A 24359-nucleotide genomic window follows, 5' to 3' on the forward strand; every position below is an offset into this window, starting at 1 on the left:
GCAGCTGACAGAGATAGACAAGAGAGAGGAGGGAGAGATAGCAGGGGAGGAATGAGGAGAGGTAGACAAATTTTCTGCGGCCTTTCAGCGCAGAGTGGACACTAACTGGGATGAGCTGGGGTTTGACTTTCTCTTTTTCTGAGCATATGGTGCTAATGTGAAAACAGAAAAAAAACAGAAAAAAGAAAAAAGAAACCTCACTTTTGTTGCCACCACTGTTAGTCCGCATCATATCAAAGCGCTTGATGGCTGTTGCACAGGCTATGCTCCCGTCCTTCAGCTCCTTCTCCAACCTCGCTGCCTCCAGTGACAACATGAAAGTAAGTATCAGGTTCACTTCAGTCTTTTGTTTCCTAGACAGGGACAGGAACCAAACTTGATTCAAACAGTGTATATTGCTACCTGTTGTGTTACCTGAAAATGTTCTCCATATCTGAGAATATCATGAAAGTGATGTAATCCTTTGCCTTGTGTGATCTACATTATTGTGCTGATTTGTCCATTCCATAGATAAATAAGTCTTTATTTCACTTAATATTGAAATGACACATGTCAGTCTTGCACTGTAAGGCCAAACTAGTAATTTGCCCCATATCACTTCCAATTTCAAACTTTTCATCACACCTACTGCTAACAGCACTAGTGTTGTATATTTCCCTTGGTTCCAACGGTTTAAGAAAAAGACCTGCAGATCCAGTATTTCTCACGCAGGTGCATCAGAGTCGTTTCGTATCCTGCAACAAAGTTCTTGAGAACTCTTGCAATTCCACTGTGGCATTGAAAAGGCTTTTAGTTATTATCTCACTCGTGTGCCTCTGCAGGTTTAATGCAATTATTGTGAGTTGCTTCAGACAAAAGCACCTGCTAATTTAATGTAAAAAGACAGTCTGTAGGGAGTGAAACGTGGGTTTGATGTACTGATTCAATTAACGTCTTGAAAGACACAGCAGGGTTATGTTACAAGTCATTAAAGAAGTCAGTAAAATAGAAGATACATACTGATTTTGTGTAACTTAGGCTGCTGGATACATTTTTAACATAAAACCAGGACTGTGGATGTATTAGGAAGTGATCTCCCCTTTTCTTAAATCAAATTTCAAACACTTTTTAAGCATTTTCAAGGCACATTTTATTTTAGTGAAAGCATTATACAGAAGGGAAATGAATTAAAAGAATACAATGTTTAAGGTTTCAAATTGTGTCACCAACCCAGTAAGTTACTATGAAGGTAATGAAATTACAATTTCAACCAGTTTTAAGCACTTTATTAAAGCCTTTTCAAGCCTTGAAAATAGTCCCACATTAAAATTAAAAAGCGTTTGGAAGGATTTCCAGAACTGCAGTGTGGACAGAAGGAAGAATTACAGCAGCCAATAACACTACATATGGACATGAGAGTATTATTTTAAAGGAACAGTTCAACCCAAAATTTAATTTAGTCGTTATAAAGTCACCATCATGCTGACGGAAAGACGAGTCCACAAAATATTTCAGGAGCTTCACTGCAAAACAGTGTCGCAGCATTCTGGAGTAGATGGGGGGGAAAAAAGTGTAGTAAAAAAACAGCTCTGTTTGACTTGGATTATGATGGAGCCATTTAATGTTTTCTTTTAGCTGTTGATTTTTAGTCCCCATCTACTTCAGTTGTTTAGGAGAATCCTTCAACATTGTCTCACTGTGAAGCTCCAGAAATGTTTTGTGGACTACAAAACTTCAGACTTTTCATTGGGGTGAACTTAGACTAGAAAAATTGTGAACCTGTCCTTTAAATGCAAAAGCAATGCGCGAGAATCTCCCTTTCATAAGCATGATTTCCTTGCTGCTCATCACTTCTCGATGTTCTCCAACATCATCTAGGTGTGGAAGTCCGACAGTGGCCCTCTCCCACTGGATGCTCGATGCAACAAACTGTCACCAAGCAGCTCTCAGCAGCTGCAGGTCTCTCAACAAATGGCAGAGGAGCTCCTGGATGATGACAGCCAGGCATGCTGGGACATTGAGTTCCTGCTGTCTGATTGGAGCAACCCATCACCTGACTTCAACGCTCCTCTGGACAACAATGATCAACGGCTCCCACAGTTTGACCCAAACAGAGCGTACCAAGAGGCGGCCATGTTTAAGGACCAACAGGGACAGGAGCATCCGCAGATGAACAGTGGTGCCCTCATGGCGGATCTCCTCTCCCCAGCTGAAACCACGACAACGGTCCAGCCAGAGGTGTACCACCATGGTTATGTAGATGACCAAACAGGTCTGACTTCATTTCCTGGTCTGCATAATGTGGATCAGTTTGGCTTTCATCAAGGAGGCAGTGTGGACAGACACAGCAGAGGAAACCTCAATAAAGTCCCGTCATGTGACTTTAACCCTTACTATCCCCTGCAACACCACTCCATGGTGACCTTCCCCGACAGCAGGTTCATACCACCTCAAGCTGTGACCCCTGACCCTCGACACTACAGCTACATGCCACACTTTAACCACAACGTCAACCTTTTCTGTGACTACACTCACAGCCCGGCCACCGGTCATCTGCCCCTTCACCAGCAGCCCCTGCTGGTTGGACCACAGCTGCCACCTGGTGGGGTGGAGGGGAAGCGTGGGCGAAGGCCTACAGGGAAAAAAAGGCCCGCCATCCATAGCTGTGAATACCCCGACTGCAGCAAGACCTACACTAAGAGCTCACACCTCAAAGCTCACCTCCGCACCCACACAGGTACTCTACCACATAGACAACAACAAAAAAAGTCTGTCACAGTAAGTCTGATGTCTGTCTGATGAAGTTAGGATGTGATTTCACACATTTGTTGTTATTAACCATTTGTTCAATTGTTTACTCTTTAGGGGAAAAGCCGTACCACTGCTCGTGGGAGGGCTGCAGCTGGAAATTCGCCCGCTCAGATGAGTTGACGCGTCACTACAGGAAGCACACTGGCCAAAAACCCTACGAGTGTATGCTGTGTCAGAGGGCCTTCTCACGCTCTGACCACCTGGCTCTGCACATGAAGAGACACACCTGATGCTCACACATACTGAAATACAAACCACCACCGCTTATACAAAGAAATTAAAAGGCAGAAGTCTCACAATGACCTGAATTGACTCTTATTCTGACCCAAATCAGTACATTGAACAGATTAATTTGGATCTAAGTGACCTCAGATGTTATCTGAACATCAAATCTGTAGTTGATTATCTGGCTGGTTAACAATACAGACCCACAAAAAAACACAGCCAGTGGTAGGATGGCATCATAAGCCTGAGGGAAGCTGTTTGATTTGCTTGTCCATTTTTGTTTACTACTTCAAAAGACAAATGAGATTAACAGATTTCAATTAATCTAATTCAGAAGCCTTAATCATATTAAATTATCTCATTTTAAGATTTTTTTTTGCTTTTAGCCTCCATACATGGGTCATACCCACTGGCAGGTAAGGTGTACATGTTTCCTTAAATGATCTCTCTTTTTTTAAAAGAAATTATTGTTATCCACGGCTTAAAGACTGACCATGAGATAATGACTCATTGATTACCCACAATGCAGTTTGACAAAGCTCCCTCTGTAAAATCTTTAAGCATACTCGCATTTGTCTTCCTCTTTAATGTGACAGCCTTAATGTTCCAGTTTAGATTACATGAACTCAAACTGATTACTTCGAAATCATTAAGTCGTAACCTTGATGACTCAGACTTCCACAGTGAGATACCGGGACTTGACGAAGAATGAGTCGTTACTCTCTCTTTTTCTGACCACGACACACACACACACACACACACACACACACTGTTCCTGTCCTTAACCTTAAACATCACAGCAACATGCCTGACCTCAATCCTGACCCTAAACCTAAATGCCAAGATTTGTCCTTCAACACACCAAAGAATTGAAGACCGGACAAAAGTCTAAAAACCATGCTGGTATTTTGTGAGGATCAGTACAAGAACACACCTGTGATGTAAAGTTAATGTGCCGACAACAATAAGGGGCCACTTGGACAAACACTGTACACACTGTGGGCATGTAGACAGCAAACATTAACACTAACAAATGACCTACCCAATCATGTGTGTAATATGGGTTATAAGACAATACACCACAGAACAGAGTTAACAATGCTTTGCTGTATTACTGCTGAGATGATCTGATATCTTTGTCTTCATCTCTCGTTATGTGTAATATTAAAAGCAATGAAAACAAACCTTAAAGTTTATGCTAAGTTACGTGCTTGTACAGTAGATGCTATGTATATATGTTTGTTTGGGGAGTTTATTATTTAAGAAAAAAAACTTATATGCTTTTGTCTCTATCTCATCAAGCAGAATGTAAAACTGTAAATAATCTGCAGCTTTTTCAGTTGTTTATAATCATCTAAAAGTGAGCATATTTATTAACATAATCTTTTATATCAACAGAAGATGATATATTATTGTACAATGTTTTTTTTATTCTCAAAAGAGTGCTTTAAAATCCTTTAATTATTGTTTTAATTGTCATAATTCTAATAAAGAACTCTAATGCTGTAAAACTGTCTCATAGTGTAATGTGATTTATTCAGGCAGCAGAGCTTATCAGAGATATTACACCATCACAGTATGGAGTTATAATTAGCCATGATTTCATCGACTGAACCTTTTAAGTGCTGTACTGTAATGAGATCCAACAATCAACTATCTTTCTGCTGCGTTTATGAACAACTCAGATAAATCCTACTGATTCTACCTTTAAGTTTAATAGTCTTCGAATTATATTAATATGACGTGATGTTCAGTTAGTTTTACACAGAAATGGGTGGTAGAAATGTCCTTCAGAGAGATACTTTTTACTTTTATAATTACGTACATTTCAGGTTGTTTCAGGTTCAGGTTGCACTGACAGCTATGCTTTTGTTAAACTTAGACATTTATGCCCTGACAACTGTCATTTACACTTTCAAAATCTTTTAAAAAGATAGGGGTATTTTACAACAAGAGCTGACTTTATCCTGGCTCTATTTGTAGGTTAGTTTGGATAATATTTACCAAAAAATAAAGATTCCAGACTTTAACAAAAAATGGCCAGCCTTCAGTGATTCAACAATAAACAACAAAAGATAGAAATTCAGATTGTTGAAAGTTGAAAGTCTGGTTTCTCAAACCTGTTCAGAGTCAACCCTCTTCTCAAGTAAATTAATCAATGATTTTAGGCAATGCTATCAGTTCAGTTCAGCTCAGTTTTTCCTCTATGAGCAAATCTTCTTCTCATCAATAAAGGATCTCTGAAACATCTCAGATGCTGTCAGAGTTGAACCAGTTAGTTAGGATAAGGATAAGTTTATGGAAGTGCAGCTACAGGCTATCAGTAAGCTATCTGTGTCCTCTGAAGTGTTTTTATTTCCTCTGGACATGGAACGTGGATTCACAGAGCTGCCCTCTTCCTGAATCGAATCAATAAGCCCTCCCTGTTCTTCCTGTTTTCAAACCCAGCGAGCGTCACTCTATCCATATATTTATTAACTGTACTGTACACTGTAGAACTGTGTTCTGTAATTTATGGAGCAGGAAGGAGTTTATGAACTTCCATTTCGTTTTGCAACCCTGTGTTGTATAATGACGATTATATTACCTTGTACCTTGTATCTCATTGTTCCCTCCCCTTCAGATACAGTTACAGAGGATGGGTGTAACCAACAGGTGCAAGAGCTGACAGTCACTGCAGCAACACACTGTTTAGATCAGAGCTCAAACTAGATTCAGTTATCAGGAAGTGAAACTCAGACAGTCGTCACTGAGAGGTGAAATGGCACAGAAAGGAGTCCAGCTGGACCGCGAAACCTTCTCCTGTTCGATTTGTCTGGATCTACTGAAGGATCCGGTGACTACTTCCTGCGGACACAGCTACTGCAGAAACTGTATTGAAGCTCACTGGGACAGAGAGGATGAGAAGAACATCCACAGCTGCCCACAGTGCAGGCAGACCTTCACACCAAGGCCTGTCCTGCTGAAAAGCACCATGTTAGTGGATTTAGTGGAGGAACTGAAGAAGACTGAACTCCAAGCTGCTCCTGCTGATCACTGCTATGCTGGACCTGAAGATGTGGCCTGTGATTTCTGCACTTGGAGAAAACTGAAAGCCCTCAAGTCCTGTCTGCAGTGTTTGGCTTCTTACTGTGAGAGACACCTCCAGCCTCATTACGATGTAGCTCCATTGAAGAAACACAAGCTGGTGGAGCCATCCAAGAAGCTGCAGGAGAACATCTGCTCTCGTCATGACGAGGTGCTGAAGATTTTCTGCCGTACTGATCAGCAGTCTATATGTGTTTTGTGCTCAATGGATGAACATAAAGGCCATGACACAGTATCAGCTGCAGCAGAAAGGACTGAGAGGCAGAGAGAGCTGGAGGTGAGTCAACAAAACATCCGGCGGAGAATCCAGGACAGAGAGAAAGATGTGAAGGTTCTTCAACAGGAGGTGGAGGCGATCAATCACTCTGCTGATAAAGCAGTGGATGACAGTGACAAGGTCTTTACAGAGTTGATGTGTCTTATAGCGAAAAGAAGCTCTGATATGAAGCAGCAGATCAGATTGCAGCAGGAAGCAGAAGTTAGTCAAGTCCAAGAGCTTCAGGAAAGTCTAGAGCAGGAGATCACTGAGCTGAAGAGGAAGGACGCTGAGCTGGAGCAGCTCTCAAACACAGAGGATCACAACCAGTTTCTAAACAACTACACCTTGCTGTCAGGACTTAGTGAATCTACAGACTCATTCTGCATCAATATCCGTCCTCTCAGGTACTTTGAGGATGTGACAGTGGCTGTGTCAGAGGTCAGAGATAAGCTGCAGGACATTCTGAGTGAGAAATGGACCAACATCTCACAGGCAGTGACCAAAGTGGATGTTTTACTGTCAAATTCACAACCAGAGCCCAGGACCAGAGCTGGATTCTTAAAATATTCACGTGAAATCACAATGGATCCAAACACAGCATACACACAGCTGTTATTATCTGAGAGGAACAGAAGAGCAACATTAATAAGACAACAGCAGTCTTACTCTCGTCACCCAGAGAGATTTACCAACTGGTCTCAGGTCCTGAGTAGAGAGAGTCTGACTGGCCGCTGTTACTGGGAGGTAGAGTGGCGAGGGAGAGGAGTTGGTGTAGCGGTCGCATACAAGAATATCAGCAGAGCATGGAGCCCGGATAAATGTGGATTTGGACGAAATGACAAATCTTGGGCATTAGATTGGTGTACAGACAAATATAAGTTCACTTACAACAATATCAGCACTCCCGTCTCAGGGCCCCTGTCCTTCAGAGTTGGAGTGTACCTGGATCACAGTGCAGGTATTCTGTCCTTCTACAGCATCTCTAAAACTATGAACCTCCTCCACAGAGTCCAGACCACATTCACTCAGCCTCTCTATGCTGGACTGTGTCTTGATTACTGCTACGGAGACACTGTTGGGTTCTGTACACTCAAATAAACAGAAGTCATAATAACTCATTATGATTTGTTTAATCTCATAATTTCAACTTGATTTACCATGTGAATGTTTTTTATTATCAAGGCTAAGTTATATATTTTCTTTTACTGGTGGAAATGGACTTCCATATATTTCTCATCACTTTGTAAAGACTCTTTTAAATTTACATGTAATTGACTGGCTGACCAAATGTTGTTTTTGTTGTCATCCAGATGAGGAACTATGAGGTATTATAAAACTGTAATTATCCTGTTCGTAATCAATAAGGACATCATAATTGATTTCTTTTGCATAGCTGAGATACCGGTCAAGCTGATTGCGTGGGTGAAGTGAATCCGTACATGAAAGCATTGAACAAAGTGTACGTTTACATCATGAATAAACTAACATGAACAGTATTTTCTTCTTGTCTTCATTCCAGGATTACATACAGAGCTGATGGAGTATAAAATACAAAGTTTAGAGCGAAAGAGCATTTGTCCATCATTCTCTGTCCTTTCAACTTCACAGAGAAATGAACGATTTCTATCACATGTTGCTTTTTACTACCAATAGTTTGTTTGTGCACTTTGTCAGTAAAGACGATCAATTACACAGACATAAAAAAAACAGGAAACACAGCTACAGAAGCAGAATTAATTTCATCATAGGGGATGAAAAAATTGAACGTAAAAGTCTTATGTTTGTTCAATTTGACCTTTAAGTACAAGAAGGAACTAAACATTGGGAACCAAAAACTATGCTTTAACAGAAAATTTGCATGTTTTACCAGCCTTCTCCTCCTCTCAATCATTCTCACAGATCCTCATCTCTTCTTTTCCAAGTGGCAAAATTCAGCTGAGCAAAAAATGAACAAATTCAAAGTGTAGTGCCAGCCTTCGGCCTCTAGATGGCAGCCAGCTGTTATTACATCAGCCCTCATGCCTGCAGGATGGGATCAGCAGGCTGTTGGCAGTTGTGTCTGCAGTGTTTCTAATCTGGGTGAGGGTGAATTTGGGACACGAATCTGCTTATATAACCCGGCGCTCACTGATTCATCCTGATTACAGAATGTCAGATGATGGAGGTCGTCATCACATTGTGGTGCAGAGCCCCCCCGCTCCCTCTTTCTCCCACATTCACATGCACAAACATGCAGGGCCTCAGGACAGACAAAGACAAAAACAAACACAAACGCACACTCATTTGTCAGCAATTGTAACACACACAGAAAATGATTTGCATGTGCTTTCTAAATAGAAATGGATGATTCTATTTGAGGTTTGTTTACATCCAGCGTGATCCACAGTGTGACATCATTACAGTTGCACAAAACATCAGAAGTGAAACATCACAAAGTGTTGGGTGTTTTCAACCGATTTCAGTCAAATCACAGTATGTAAAACACAGGTTTGAGGTTTTATGTATGAAACATAATTTGAGTACAATAATTTACTTCAAATGATCACACATTCATAGTAAGGCCAAAGATCAATGACATCCAGCTGCAGTATTTAATATTGCTGGTATTTTGTTAATATCATGACCATTACTACCAGGTAACAAGATAGAGGGCCATTTGAAGTTTGTTTGAAGTAAATTGGGTTTATAGGGGCTTTCCAGTGATTTTACACATTAAATTGAGTTTACTCATCATGAAGAGAACCACTCAGCCTATAAATACAGTTGCATGATGTCTTCTGTTATTGGGCTTGTGACTAAATTTTATTAACAAAAAGCCTGGTGATTGATGGTGAGGTCTGACCTTTTTTGAAGGCATTTGGGAGGCAGTTGTGTTGCATCAATGGATATGTAGGTTCCAGATTTTTATGGAACTTTATCCATACCAGGGACAAGAGACCTTTTCACACCGCTGTGCAGAAGCTCAGCCACCTGCACTCATTTCAATGAGGGAAGGGCGACCATGTGAATGCGCACAGGTTTTGTTCACCGTGCTAAACCTGGTGGTAACTGCCTGGCATTACCTGGTGGGTCAGAAGCAAACATGAAGGAGCTGATAATGTTGGTGTACCCAGAGCTGTACAACACAGCACCAGCCTGGCATAAGGACAACCAGAAGAAAAACTGGGCATGGGGCAACATTTCTACCAAATTACGAATGACTGGTATGCAGCTCCTTGTGCCTTGTGTGTACACTACAGGACTTGCTAGGGGAATTATTTACACAACAGAGCCATAGATTTTCCCCCTAACTTTATTTTACATATACGTGTTCATATACAGAGATTTGCAAGCTAGTATACGTGTTGTGGGAAAAAGTATGTAATCTTGAGCCACCAAAGCAACTGCCTGTCATTGCAGCCTCAGACTGCAGCTTCAATACCTTCCTGTCTGGGGGAACGCTCCTGCAGGTAGGTGGTTGTCAGGGTGGTAACTGCACAGCATTGTGAAAAGGCCTTGAAAGTCTCGACCTCTGGTGCTTCAGGGTCAACCAATCATTGTTTGATCTGTCTCTTGGAAGTGCAACACTAAGCTGCTGGAGTAACCCTTCAAAAATATCCAACAGGTTTTACAGCAATAGCTTGTAAAGGGTTGTAGCAGGTTTAATGGTTTGATAGGTTTTATTTATTCCATCCTGGCAAGTACACAGTGGTTTGGAGGCGAAGCGATTAACCTTTATTCGGCACAGCAAATAGCTTCCAGGTGCACTATCACAGCTATGATTAGCTTCTTAAACCTGCTCATCCAAGATGGCCTGAGAGCAGATCAGCTGGGAAGTCAGCCCCTAACATCCTCACACACACACACACACACACGCACACAATAGTGCTACAGATCTAATTGTCCATTATCAATCTGTTATTCACTGAGACTGTGTTTGCTTTATGAGATATTACATATCAGCAGATTGCACCGCAACACTTCACTAACAGGTTCGAGGCAGTCATGAGGCTTCATGTGCAGTTCATTTTAGTGCAGTGTTCATGGGTAAGTGATTTGGGATTTAGAGGTAACACGAGGACAGAGTCGGAGTTCTGAACTACAGTGCCCCGAACAGAACAAACAATTGAACTGTTCAACAAATCCTCTTTTTACTTCCACTTTCTAGTTCCTACTTTCCTGTTTACATCATGTTATACCTCTAGAGAGGGTATTATGCATGTATTATGCATTCATTGCAATATCCAAGAGTTAAGAGTCCATAAAACAAGCACAGAAGCATGAAAATTAGGCCATGAGGTAGGCAGTTTGTTTTTTTCTGTCATTGGGCAAAAATCCAATAATATCTGATAGGCAGATGGAAACATGACACCCAGTTGGACACGCTAATATTCACAATGCTATGACGCGTGTTAAAGTTAAGGACATTGGTGCATTAATAGTAATAATAAACGCTTATTTTGGTGTAAAAATGGTACCTAGGGCACTCTGTCCTGGGGCCACGGCGTGCTGGAGGTCTTTGAGAAGACTTGGACAGACACAACAGACTCTGCTGTAGATCGAACTTGTGGGTTTGGCGGGAAGGACTTAGCAGAGAGTGATTTTCCACAGGTTTTGCCTAGAGTAGGCATTAAACCATGAAATGAGTTGAATTGAGTTTTCAAACAGCAGGCAACAGCTAAACAGGCCAACGGTGTAAAATTCCATTATTATAATCGAAGCTTAAAGTCTTACAATTTCTATAATGCCATGTTTTTGCATTTTTCGGCTTTGATTAGCAGGTTACAGCCGCTCTGTTATATTGTAAGTTTCATTTTCTGTAAATCCTCATTACTAGATGGGAATTACTAATGGAAAAAGCTCATTGAACCACTTAATTTGATTGTTTCATGGGAGCAAAAGCATCACATTTTCTTCCTCTCCCACAGATTTAGTGCAGTCCACAGAAGAACAACTTGAATGTTGAGCAGCTGAAGGAAGGTCGACTTGGGACAGATGTGCAATTATTGTCCCTCTCTCTTTCTTGTTTTCCTTCGTGGAGCAATGAAGATGAATCAGTCTCAGTGTAAGACTTTTCCCTGTGCAGAGGACATTTCAGGACACTTTAATCAAATAAGAGACGGAAAAGCAGAAAGAGGAAGTCAACAGAGATAAATCAGTGGTCACATCAAGAACTAATGACAATAATGGTAATATGATCACAAAGACGATATTGATCATCCAGCCTTGTCATGCCTTTATAATTTAACGAATGCTTTACATAAGATTTAACATGAATCAGTTTTTTTATGTTTACTTTGCCTTGAACTGTGTGTGGTAAGAAGTCATAAAGATAGCTCATATCATCCATATACAAAAATCCTTGTATGACTGCATTAAAAAAACATATGACGGACAATTGATATTTAAACAATGACGGCAGCAATTATGGAATTAAAATGAAGACAACATTTCATCAGTTGCACACATTAAAGTCAGTTCTTTGCAAACACATTGTATTGTGCAGGAAATCATGCAGGAAAAGACACACTGTGTGACGCACCGGTGAATGTGTGAACTCAACAGAACAGCAGTGTTACTGTGAAGCAAGGACAGCTATGACGCTGCAGAGCCACTTCAGTTCATCAAACCTCTGCACACACACAGTCACAGATAAACACATACCACCATTCACTATAGAGTATATTGTAGCATTAATATTTTAGGAGCCCTGGCTCTCCACTGAACAACTATAAATGGATTTTCTCTGCATTATTAAGCCATGATACTTTCAGACCGCACTGACGGTCTGAAAGTAACACGGCCTTTAAAAATGAGATCTACAGGATGTATCAATCTGCATTTGTATTTTGCAGTGGTTGCACATTCATGCACAGAGCCAAACTGGCAACCCTCCATGTAGCTGGAGAGGTAAAGATTTCTGAATGCAGATTAAAAAAAAGTGTCTGTTCTCACTCCCAGTAAAATCTTGATTGAACTAATTTAATTTAGAGTAACTTTGTATCGGCGTGTGGGATTATTGACCGTTCTGTTCGTTTTGCGATTACACAACCTCACATAACAGGAATGAATCCTGGCCTGATGTCCAAAAGCAGGATTAGACCGGTGAAAGCTGCTGCATTACCGAGACTGTCGACAGGGACTGTGTGTCCAAGTGGATCGAGGGATGTAAAAAGGAAAGAGAAAGAGAGAGTGAGTGAGGGAGGGAGGGAGGGAGGGAGGGAGTGGGTGAGCTGATTTGCCTGATTTGAACTTGAGCGTACACACACAAAGTCAAACAAGGCCACTGTCCGCTCTATGTTCGGGCAGTCAATTACTTTCTGGCTTCGTTTTTGGGGTCTAATGAAGCACATGCACACACATTTGTACTTCTGTAGTTCTGAGTACCCTCTGTGACATAATACAACCACTACACCTAACCTCAACCCCAATGGGTGCTTTAGCGATTTAGGCCTATATTGTTAAAACTCAGGGGTCTAAGAATAGTAGCTGAGATGTCCTGACTTCTCAGTATGGGTCGGGCAAAAACACCATAACAACAGACACATCTTGATCTTGTCTTCTGATAGAACCTCAATGACGTCTTTCAAACACCAGGTGCCAAATATATGACAGATTTTCTGTTGAAAATGTGTAGATTAAAATCTGATTACAAATGTTTCAATCAATGTCACATTTGGTGGTATGCACCTCACAAAAGTATAAAAATACTTTCCCTAATCTCAACCTAACCCTTTTCTAACCAGGTTTTAACCCTCAAAAAGCCCTTTGAAGACATGAGAACTAAGCACACACACACAAACACACACACACACACACATTGTTCTGCTCTGAGCATATGCTACCATTTGATGTTATCTATATGAGGATTATACAGCCTCCAGGGTATAAAGTATCATATAGTATTCACACCATAATAAAGATATATGTCTTTTATCCTCCTGCGACAACACTATCTATGATGAAATGGATACCTTCTGCGAACAAAGCTGCAACAGGTGCCGTAAAAGACATTATAAGAGGAATGATGTGCATTTAACACACAGTTTCATACATTTTGCATGCAACCCCTTTGTAAACTAAGTTCCTGTTTACATTCAGTGTTTCTCCCCATAACCAACTGTTTCCTTGAAGTCATGACAAATGTGCTGAATGTATTCTTTTTTGTTTTCACGATTTAAATGAAAGTTCACACTACTCTCTCTCTCTCTGTCTGTCTGTCTCTCTCTCTCTCAAACACACACACACACACACACACACACACTGTTGCTTTCATATTTTGCACAATATTGCAGTTACATAACCCACGGTACAGAGTGGACACATTGTCAGTGAAGCATGTCCAATGATGTAGCCATTGTTGGCTGTTATAGCATCGACTCATGGGGTTATGATTAGAGTCATAAAGGGTAAGCGCTGTTCAACGACGAGTCGATTCAGTGTTTGTAAAGTGCAAACATACTGCACCAGAAAATGATGTCTTAACTATATGAATAACTTTTTCTCACCCCGTCACCGCCAATGTCCACTTTTTTCTGACAGAAGGAGAATAATATCACATGCTGTGCAGTGGTTTCTGTGCTCTGACAGACAGACTGTGGTCAGGAAGTACTCTGTGTATTCTTTTTAGGCAGACTTGTTGGTACTGAAGCATAGTTATGGATTGTGTCCAGTTGTGTCCATTCATCCATTAGTTTGTGAGTTCACAAAGAAAGTTAAAGTTCGCCCAGATGGAGAAATGTATACCTGAAAGAATACTTTATTCAAAAACAGAAAACTTGAATTTCTGCTCTAGTATTAACAAAATGTCTCAGCTCGGCTATAAGGATGGCAATGTCAGTCCACCACTTTGGTCCAGAATGAAAGATCTCAACAACCATTGGATGGATTGACATGAAATGTTGTACAGACATTCATGGTTTCTAATTTTCAGCTAGCGACACCAGAAGGTTCACATTTGTGGTTTAGAGCGAGAAGTCTCAACCAATATTGGATTGACTGAGCTTAAATTTGGTAATATGACAGAAATGAATGTAAGATTGAGCCCCTTTAATCGAAGAAAATTCCAAATTGAGCTTGATTTCAACATCAGCCATGAAGCGATTTTTTGTTTGTTCAAGAAGAAATAGATTTTTAGGAGTCAAAAATGACTTATTAGGATGGATGTTTTTTAATATTGATATAGAATGCATATGATATATATGTATATAGATATAGATAGATATATTATTTATTTTGTTTTATTTTATATAATTTGTCGGCAGCTCACTCAGCTGAACAGCAATATAGTTTTACTTTCCCTATATTTCAACCCAACCTCCTCTCTGAATCTTTCCAAACCACTGCATGTCACAACCACGCACCAACATGTTCAAATTGATCTGTCAAGACGAACAAGTCAATGATAACATTGTTGTGACTAAATGATCCAGAGAGCATCCGCGTCAATTGAAGAATGAGAAGTTAACCGTCGCCTTGTTTTTTGGACAAACTATTGAGATTCACACAGAGACAGAGAGAACCAGTGTGAAGCATTACACAGAGAGGAAGTATCACTGTCCAGCAGATCACTCATGGAACAATGTTCCTTTTTTCTGCACAACCTCACCCCAAGTGAACTTCCAGTATCGCACAGTCCTCACATGCTCTCTCTCTCTGTCACTGTGTGTGTGTGTGTGTATTTGTGTGTGTGCATTGCATAATAGCTTTCTTTGCTATTCCAATCATCAACTGGCGTTCAAGTGACTCACTCTCTCTGCAGTCTTTACATCCTTCATTTACAACACCTGGTAATGTAATTATAGATTAACTAGAGGTACAGTAACATTGTGTTCAGCACCTTCCTCTTCTTCTCTTACACAGCGAGGCCAACACTCAGTGAGTGTCATTGCACATCCTCACGCTTGCTCTTTGACAGTGAAAACTGGTGTGTCTTGAGGTGATGTTGATCTCAGGTTGTGATGAAAATAAAAAACAATCATATGTTCTATTTTTGCAAGTGTTTGAAGAGAAACAAAGAGGACACCAACACACTAAATATTTGCCTGTTACCCGTGTTACCTTGAACTCGTCATGGGTGCTCACCAGCAAAGAGCAAATGAGGACAACTCAAGTCACCATGACTGCTGTCCACAAAAAGGCTTTTGTAAACTGGATGATTTAATCTACTGCAGTGATGTAAAAGTTCAGTACACAGTTTAAATTGTCAAACTGAGTCTCACATGTTGTGTAATGTCACATTGACCAGATTCAGGCCTATGTGTGTGTCTCTGTCTAAACAATCGATGATTTCTTCCACTGATTTACTGAACTAGTGAACTAGTTAAAAATTAGTTTTTTCAACTTGAGAAAATTGCAGTTTGAAATTAAACTAATGACTCATCAGATTGTGAAAGTGTTATTAGAAAGCCTGCGGGCAGAGTGGGAACTTGCGGGTTTGGCCAGCGGGGGAAACTCATTAGCATGAATGGGCGCCATCTTTGCATCAAGTATCTCGTTATTATATTTATCTATGCCTGTGTCCCAATGCCATTAGCATTTAGCTCAAAGCATGCCAGAGTAGCCCCGAGCCTCACTACAATGGCTGTGCAAACTCTTGGTCATGTTAGTATAAATATGTCCTGTCTGCATGTTTCCCTCTAACGTTGAGTAGTAATTGCTGTACAAAGAGACAAAAGCACTACACCATAGAACAATAATTGTTTATAGAATCAGAGGGTTCCTGAGGTGAAGTTTCAAGGGCCAATTACACAGGAGCCGCCTTTTATTGTAGAGGCTGTCATTGGCTGATTATCTGACTGACACATCACAGGATAAAGGTGCTACAGCAGGTCACTATCTGCTGTCAGAGTTTCTGCTTTCACATGAACCGCTTCTTTTCTTCAGTTATCACATATGAGACACACTCACTTATTTGTTGGTTAAGCTTTTTTTTTTGAAATCTCAACCTCGTTCTGACGTCTTTGGACAGCCGGTAGAAATGCGGAGCAGCCCGCGTTAAAGTCATCAGTAATTATCAATTAAAACCTGTTTGGATTTATTCAGAGAGAGGCTCGCTTTTGTTGCTGTTTACTCGGCGTGGTTTGACTCAGCTGGCTTCCCATTAGGAGGAGAGGGAGGAGGAGGAGGAGGAGGGGGGGGGGAGGGTCATCCGGGGTGAGGATCCGACCTCGACTGAACCGATGAGCGGGGGAAGAAACGAGGAGAGATGCGGAGCTGCTGAGGAGCAGAAACATCCAGACATCCTGTGAAGCTCCACGTGTCTCTGCTGTCTGTGACGGACGAGTTCATCATCAGAGGTTTCAGCAGCTGCTCCATTTGCAAGTAAGATCGACTTTATTTTCCTCTGAATCTCATCAGATTTAATTAGTTTTATGTCCTGCGAGGTTATGTGATGTATTTCAGAAATGTTTATTAGCTGTTTGTATAACTGTCATGCCATTTGGGATAGAAAAGCATGTGAATTTCATTTGAGTTGCGGACTACTTGGCTGTTAACAAACTACTGAGGGCTCATCTGTCATCTATTTATTATTTAGGGTTTATGGAAACATGTTGGTAGTGATAATACTGATGGTAAACGCGTGCTTATGATGACTGAGGTAGCAAATAGTTCGTAATGATGATCAATAATCCTCAAATTCTAAAAAAATAAATGTATTTTGTTTTAAAAGAATCTTCAAAACATGTAGATGTTGTCTCTCTTTCTCTTATTCGTCCTTTAAGAACTGTCTGTGTGCTAATTGAATTGCTAGAAATATGATACATTGAAACTTATACATTATGAGCTTATATAATTGTAGTTGTATCTGCAATTCTTCTTAGTGTTCATTTAACATGACAGCGTCAATAAAATGATTAACCTTCACTGCTGTAAAACACATTACAACATCCAACAGGCAGCAGTATAATGTCCATTTACTGTTTTGCAACTTTGTAAACAAATCGTCACCTCACACTTGTGTTTGTGTTTTTTCACCACTAGGTGGTGCCATTACAGCACACTTCAGCCCAACCCACCAGCTCAATAAGTTCTCCTCACAGCTCCCTGAAGTGTTCAAACATGACAGGTCAGACTGTGGGAGGCATCATCCAGGACACGTCAGTGCCCTTACTTCAGGCTGTGGAGGGCCCGGGGTCCAGGCCTCTGGGAGGGGCTGGGTCCTTCACTGATGAGGCTGTCTCCATACTAACCTCTACAAGCCAGCTGGCCCGCACCCTCCTGGGTCGTACCTATTCAGCCAAACGCAAAGAAAGCCTTGCCAAGGCTGAAGTTAGCAGCTGTGATGAAGACACCGGCAGCAATGCACGCCGCAAACGAGAGTTCATCAATGAGGAGAAGAAAGATGAAGGCTATTGGGACAAGAGGAGAAAAAACAACGAGGCAGCCAAGCGGTCCCGAGAGAAGCGGCGAGCCAATGACATGGTGCTGGAGCAGAGAGTCCTGGGCCTGCTGGAGGAGAACGCCCGCCTGAGGGCCGAGCTGTTGGCCCTGAAGTTTCGTTTCGGCCTGGTCAAGGACCCGTCTGAGATGTCCATCCTGCCCCTCTCTGCACCCCTCTGTGCTCACCCAACACCCACTACAACACATTTCTACCAGTCTCACACTGATGGATACCTCAACACACAGCCCAGCACCAGCACCCCCCACATCCACCCTCATCCTCTGCAGCAGGGTCCCATCTATGGACCGAGGGGAGCCGGGCCTCTGTCAAATCATAGTGTATCCGATGACTCCGGTGTCTCCACCTCGGGCAGCCCTGTGTTTTTTGATGACCGTGGTGGGCCTCCTCCGAGGGAGCTGGTGGAGGAGCAGCAGGGCTGCGACTCCCACAACTGTCCCCTGGAGGTCAACGAGAGTCAGTATGTAAACAGGCAGGACTCAGCTGAGGCTGTGAGGAGCCTCCCCCACAAGCTCCGCTTCAAAGGCCCCAGTGGTTGCAGCGAGGGAGGTGAGCTGTCTCCCTCCTCTGAGACCAGACACGGTGGACCACCTGTAGTCACAGTGGGGCCAAACATCCAGGTGAGGAACCACCAGCAGGCAGGGTGGGACAGTCGGACAGAGAGTCAGGCTCCTTGGTCTAGGGAGGATACCTGTGGTGGATTTGGGCAGCAGTATCAGAGTTCATCTTCTGGATGTCAAAACTCTTCCTCTCTGCAGAACTCCAGGGACACCAGCTATTCGACGGAGGACGTCAGTCTCAGGTCTCAGATCAGCTGCTTGTCTCAGGAAGTGGCTCAGCTCAAGAGACTCTTCTCTCAGCAGCTGCTCTCCAAGATCGCTTAAAACCTGAGCACAAGAGGATCGAGGCTGAACCAAAGTTAACAGACAGATTTCACACTACATCTTTCTAAACCGTCAATCCTACAGACTGCTGATATCCACAGGACAATGTGGCCCAAACCTGATTTACGACACTTGTTTTATGCTTTTTTTTAGTCAGCACATCACTACCAGAAAACACCAGCACATTTAAGTTTTAAAATGCTGAATGACTGCAAACTGAAACTGATTTCTTTGTGAGTCAGCACATGTCCTTTGAACGTGTTGACTTCCTAAGATTTGAAGAAAGCTGTACATTTCTAAATACTTGACTGAACTGTCAGAAACACTGGAAGAACATATAACATACAATAGAACGTATAAAGTTCAATCTCACTTTGTTCACTTGAGCCAGATATGGCCATTGTTTGTCTTCTTTGGCGCAACACACACTTTTTTGGCTTTTCACCGCAAATTGTACATCAATATTAGCTTGTGTTAAAAATACTGTATGGAAAAGCAGCACAAATATTCATACTTGCCAACACTGAGACCTGGAAAATACAGTGGATTTTAAAACCAAAGCATTCTCCCAGAAAAATGTAAATTTCAGACTTTTTTTCTGCGTTCTGGGGACTTTAATTTGACTTTTAATACCACAGAATTTGTAGATTAATCTGCCCCTGTGGTGTGAACTTGCATGAATCTCTTGCATAAACAAATATTCATCAGTTTTTATTTTGTTCATTTACTCATTCATTCACTGTATTTATCAGCCTTGACACTTTCCTTTGAAAGTTTCCACAGAAAATGGGAATTCTTCTTTCCAGTATGTCAGAAATTTGCTTGAGTATTTCTTTCTTTTCTCCATTTCTCTGTCTGTCTCTTGATCACTGAGGAGAACAAGGTGTAACAGGACAGTAGAGTACACGATGTGCCAGAAGCAGGTTGTGATAACTAAGAGGGGGAAATGGTTCGTCATAAATCAGGAGAAATACAAGAGAATTCTGATCCGGGGAGGAAACCAGGGAGGGTTGGCAAGTATGCAAATATGTGCTGCCCCAAAGATGATACAAAGGTTTGTTAAAAATTACATTTGACATTTTTCTTCGGGTGTACTGTTCTTGTAATCTTATGTGTTGTTTACCATATGCGGTTTATCTTATGACAACAAGATACATACAACTGTGTGTGTTTCATCTTTGTTCTCATTGATCTCTAATGAGAGATAACATCTTCATTTAGTTTCACTGTAATTGCAGAGCACACATTATACACTGTCTGTGGACGTCATATGACTGTAATATGTCTGGATCTAATAATGATACAAAATCATCAGCTGAAATGACTGTGACAGCTACAGTAATAAAATCCTCCTTAACTCAAAGACATCGCTGTTTTGTATTTTTTAAAGATGCATCCATCAACATGTAATATTAAAGAGTGGTTGAAGCTTTCTTAAAACTGCATTTTGTATTACATCACAGGCAGGAGTGGATAAAAAACACTAACCTCTCTTGGGCAGAGCTAATGTAGGTGTGGCACTGGAGTGAGGAGGTGCACTGTGCAAGGGTATGAATCTGTCACAAATTTAATTTTCGGCCGAACTGAACTATCAGATTTATACTTTGATACATTCCCTCCTTTAACATTAAACACCACCGTGGTGTCAGTCCACCTTCAGTGAACTAAGGTTACTTAAATGAGTTGGGACAGTGGGGTGTAGGACAGTGCCAGGGAGAGAGGGGTGGTGTATGGATGCAGGGAGCGGAGTGAGACTGCATGAATCATCTATCACGTAAGCAGTATGAGGACTATTTTTAGCACTGAGGCAGCTGTGGTGGAGACTGATTGGCCCATATGGAAGTGTAGCATACAGGTTCAGAATACATTAACACCTGGAAAGAGCACAAGTCTGCAGATGGACATCCTTAGAGCTGCTGTGAAGTACATTCTGATAGGGTTGGGGAGCAAGAAAACTGCATAACATACACTGAATTATTCATTTTGTCTGAGAATATGTTTCACTTGACTGAATATCATCATTCTGTTATAGCACAATTTTGGAAATTTTCCATTTTCTGTAGTTGGTCATTTTTTTTGTCAACACCAGGTGGCGCCAAGTGCCTTCATCATCATGGATCACTGAGTCTCATTCATTCGTTCATTCATTCACAGCAGTGTTACTACAGAGGTCGTCTCCTCCTTTGTGCTTACTGTAGTACCACATGGTGCACATGCAGAACAAGCTAGGATCTAATTTTGAGTTGGAAGTACAGCACTCCCACCTTCAAATTATCCATCTGTATTTAAAAAATGCAATGCAAAAATGAAGCTTGATCTTAAAAACTGGATTTACTTGACCTACATAAATGAATGTTAATACTAACGTGAGGTTAAACAGGTAAAACCAGGTGTGCTGCTGCAGAGGCGTTCCTTTTTTGGACTGTGGCCTTGACAACAACAGCATGAGATACACATGAGATCTTTTGTCTGCAATCAATCTTTATCCAACCCAGTCTGCAAACCCCCACACCATATAAGCAATATAGGAGGGAGTGAGAGCCTTCTGGTTGCTAGGCAGGCACAACCACACCACAGTTGCCAAGGGAATGCCTGCATGCAGAGAGATGGAGGAGTGTGTTGGGGGTTGGTGGTTAAACCAGAGGACTGGTGGGGGGAGGAGCTAGACAAGTTCAAGGCCACCGTTTCCCCAACATGGTCTTAATGGTGGTGATGATGGTGTGTGTGTGTGTGTGTGTGTGTGTGTGTGTGTGTGTGTGTGTGTGTGTGTATGTGTGTGTGTGGTGAATGGATGCACGTGTGTGGGTTGAGACAAAGCAGGGGGAAGGGATTTGAGTGAGAAAGTGGGCTGGAAGTGGTTGTGTGTCTGATACAAAACAGGGTTGACGTAACCGCTCATGAAATATGGTGGCGATGGGGACAACGGCTTTGTGGCATAATAGAAAAGCTCCTTAGCAGATAATACACACGCATTTGCTATAAAGATAAACAAAAAAACTGAAAAAATATAGGAGGGTGAAAATTTAAAAATAATGGTACAATGATACATTTATTTTTTAGTAACAAAGGTACTGTGTTTTCCTGCTGTACGCCATCTCATCAGCCGTGGATAGTGACAGTGATTTCAATGTTTATGTTTGTTTTTCTATGTTATTTTTGGTTTAAAGTTTGGTGTATTTTTTTTTTTTTTTTACTGTTTTCTATTAAATACAAATGTTAAACTGATTGCAATTTGAGAGATGGAATCCAGTATTTATTATTTCTACTGTTAATTATGCAAAAAAATTAAAAACTTGATGCATGCACAATTCATAGAAAGCAGGAAAAGGAAAACCTAAAAACCAAAAAATTGCAGATTATAGCAAATGTTTTGAGAATAATAACACAAAAAAGACATTCATGCGTAAACAAAGGGTTAAATAATGTTGTTTGCCACAGCAATTAGCAATAGGATGCATTTCTACCCCCCTGTGTCAACTAGAATAAACAAAATAGTAAAATGGCAGCACCGTATTTATTAACCAGATACAAAGTATTATAAACATCAGCTGCAACTTAACTATAAAAAATGCTTAATAAATGATTTATAAAACATTATGTTGTTTGTTAACAATGAGAGTATTAACTAGTTTAACTAACTATAAATTTGCTATTTATTAATGATGGTTTTTATAAATTGTTACCATATAATGTTAAATTCTATCCACACATGAAGGTTGAATAAGACGCCCATAGCCTTATAACGCATTTCAACTGATATTATAACAGATACACAAATGTAATCATGTTGTTTATTAGCATTTATCTTCACTGCTGGCAACCGAATAGAAGCAGAATTTACATTAATAAAAATAGAAATATATCTACACATGATTATACATCATAAGAATATAAAACTATACATATATCAACGTATATCCACGCATACACTCGAAACAACAATATTTTTGGGGCCAATGCCAATATTAGTGGTAAAAATACCTGAAATCGATATATTTCAGCCAACATACTCACTCACAACGTACGCCAATATCGATATATCTGTGAAATGCCAGTATCAGCCAACATCATCGGCAGACCGATATATCGGTTGGGCTCTATTTTATGCTCATACATACACATATAACCATACTTACATTTTAAAATGCCATAAAACAACAATATACAACACGCACTAAACAAAATGAAGCAAATTGTACTGTACAGCCTGGCTGCTGTGGGCAGGGCTGCTGCTTTCAGCCTGTTTCTTCTGCACTTGAGGTGTATAAGATTGATTCTGCTCCATATGTCTGTTTGTATTTCTGCTTGTGTCTGTGGGAGCAAATTGTGGAGTGTGCATGTTGTTTGTGCGACCAGCTGAATGGCTGCCTGTTGCCTCCTGCTCTGAGGAGACGAGCGTTGCAGTGGTGGGGTGCAGCTCTCAGGAGATGCCGTTTATGAGCTTTATGCAAAATCAGTTGCATTCTGATGTAACATTCAGTGCACAGATTCAGATCTGTGCTGCCCCGTAGCTCCACAGTGGCAGCATCAAAACAAATGCATCAAAAAATCAAACAAAGGACAAGAATAGGTGGGTTGTTGCATGACCTTCTAAAGAGAAATTGTAGGACTGGGCAACATATCGATATTGTATCGTTATCATGATATGAGAGTATATATCATCTTAGGTTTTGGATATTGTTATATCGTGATATGGCATAGGAGTTATCCTTAAGGGCGACATTACTGATTATTATTTTCAAATAATCTCATTGTGTTAATATTATGCAAAAGTAAATAGTCATTCTTACAACATTGTCGCAAAAAATATCTTGATATTTGATTTTGTTGCCAAGAAGTGCTTTTGAGGAGATTTCAAAACATCATTATATTGGCTATATTGTGTTTTGCAATATAGTTTTAAAATATTTTATTATTATTTTAAAGGTGCACTATGTAGTTCTGGGGGGAAAAATATTTGTTTAATGCCTAAACAAACTAAATAAACAAACTCTCTTTATTTTCATGACCGAGTAAACTGAATAAACAAACTGACCTTAAAGAACAACATGATATCATACTGTTTTACTTTGTTTATATGTGGCGGACCCTGCCACCTTTCTAGTTTTAAACAGTGTTCTGGGACCTTATTTTCCTCTGAGAACAGCTTGTTTATTTAGTTATGGAAGAAATAAATATTTCTGAGTTTGTATTATTACCTCATTAATATTGTAAATATTAAAATTCTGAGTTTGAATTTCTTCTCCAAAACTACATAGTGCCCCTTTAAGGCCCCTTCAAAGATATTTCTCATTGAAATCGTGTCCTTCAACTGTTCAAGTCCAAAGTTGAACTTACAAGCAGTGGTGTAAGAAGATCTTTAACAGGATTATGTTGACCTTTGCTTCATTATCTACAAAGTATCTACCAGGGGAACATATAGCCTGCGATGATGTGCAATGACAGAACATGTAACAGTGAGTGTACTGGCACAGTTGAAGGACATGATGTTACAGCTATTATTGAAGCTCTCAGCAATATGGTGTTTGCGTAAATGGTATTCGTAACCTGGCACTACACTGTGGAGCAGAGATGGAGGTAGAGGTGGACGGGTGGAGAAGAGAGAGAGAGACACAGTGACAGAGAGACAGAGAGAGAGAGAGAGAGAGAGAGAGAGACTCGCGCGGAGGGATAGAGGACAAAAACGTGACTAGGCAGCCTAAGAGCTGTTATGCAACCGCTGACCTACTAACAC

General features: G+C 40.8%; 3 protein-coding genes across 3 annotated transcripts; all 3 read left to right on the forward strand.

The window, feature by feature from the left end:
• Positions 1–3089, forward strand: klf1 (Kruppel like factor 1 (erythroid)). The gene is made up of 3 exons (XM_073464719.1): positions 1–320; positions 1858–2716; positions 2845–3089. Exons 1-3 carry the CDS (start codon positions 246–248, stop codon positions 3018–3020), a joined length of 1110 nt encoding a protein of 369 aa, XP_073320820.1. The 5' UTR covers positions 1–245; the 3' UTR covers positions 3021–3089.
• Positions 3090–5776: 2687 nt separating this feature from the next.
• On the forward strand, positions 5777–17369 carry LOC141000119 (tripartite motif-containing protein 16-like). The gene is made up of 2 exons (XM_073470785.1): positions 5777–7299; positions 17324–17369. Exons 1-2 carry the CDS (start codon positions 5777–5779, stop codon positions 17367–17369), a joined length of 1569 nt encoding a protein of 522 aa, XP_073326886.1.
• LOC141003809 (uncharacterized) lies at positions 16225–19988 on the forward strand. Its single transcript, XM_073475276.1, has 2 exons — positions 16225–16663; positions 17324–19988. The coding sequence occupies exon 2, from the start codon at positions 17402–17404 to the stop codon at positions 18623–18625; it is 1224 nt and encodes a 407-aa protein (XP_073331377.1). The 5' UTR covers positions 16225–16663; positions 17324–17401; the 3' UTR covers positions 18626–19988.
• Positions 19989–24359: the final 4371 nt, after the last annotated feature.

This window comes from Pagrus major, chromosome 1, assembly GCF_040436345.1.
Source record: "Pagrus major chromosome 1, Pma_NU_1.0".
In the NCBI taxonomy this organism is placed as follows: domain Eukaryota; kingdom Metazoa; phylum Chordata; class Actinopteri; order Spariformes; family Sparidae; genus Pagrus; species Pagrus major.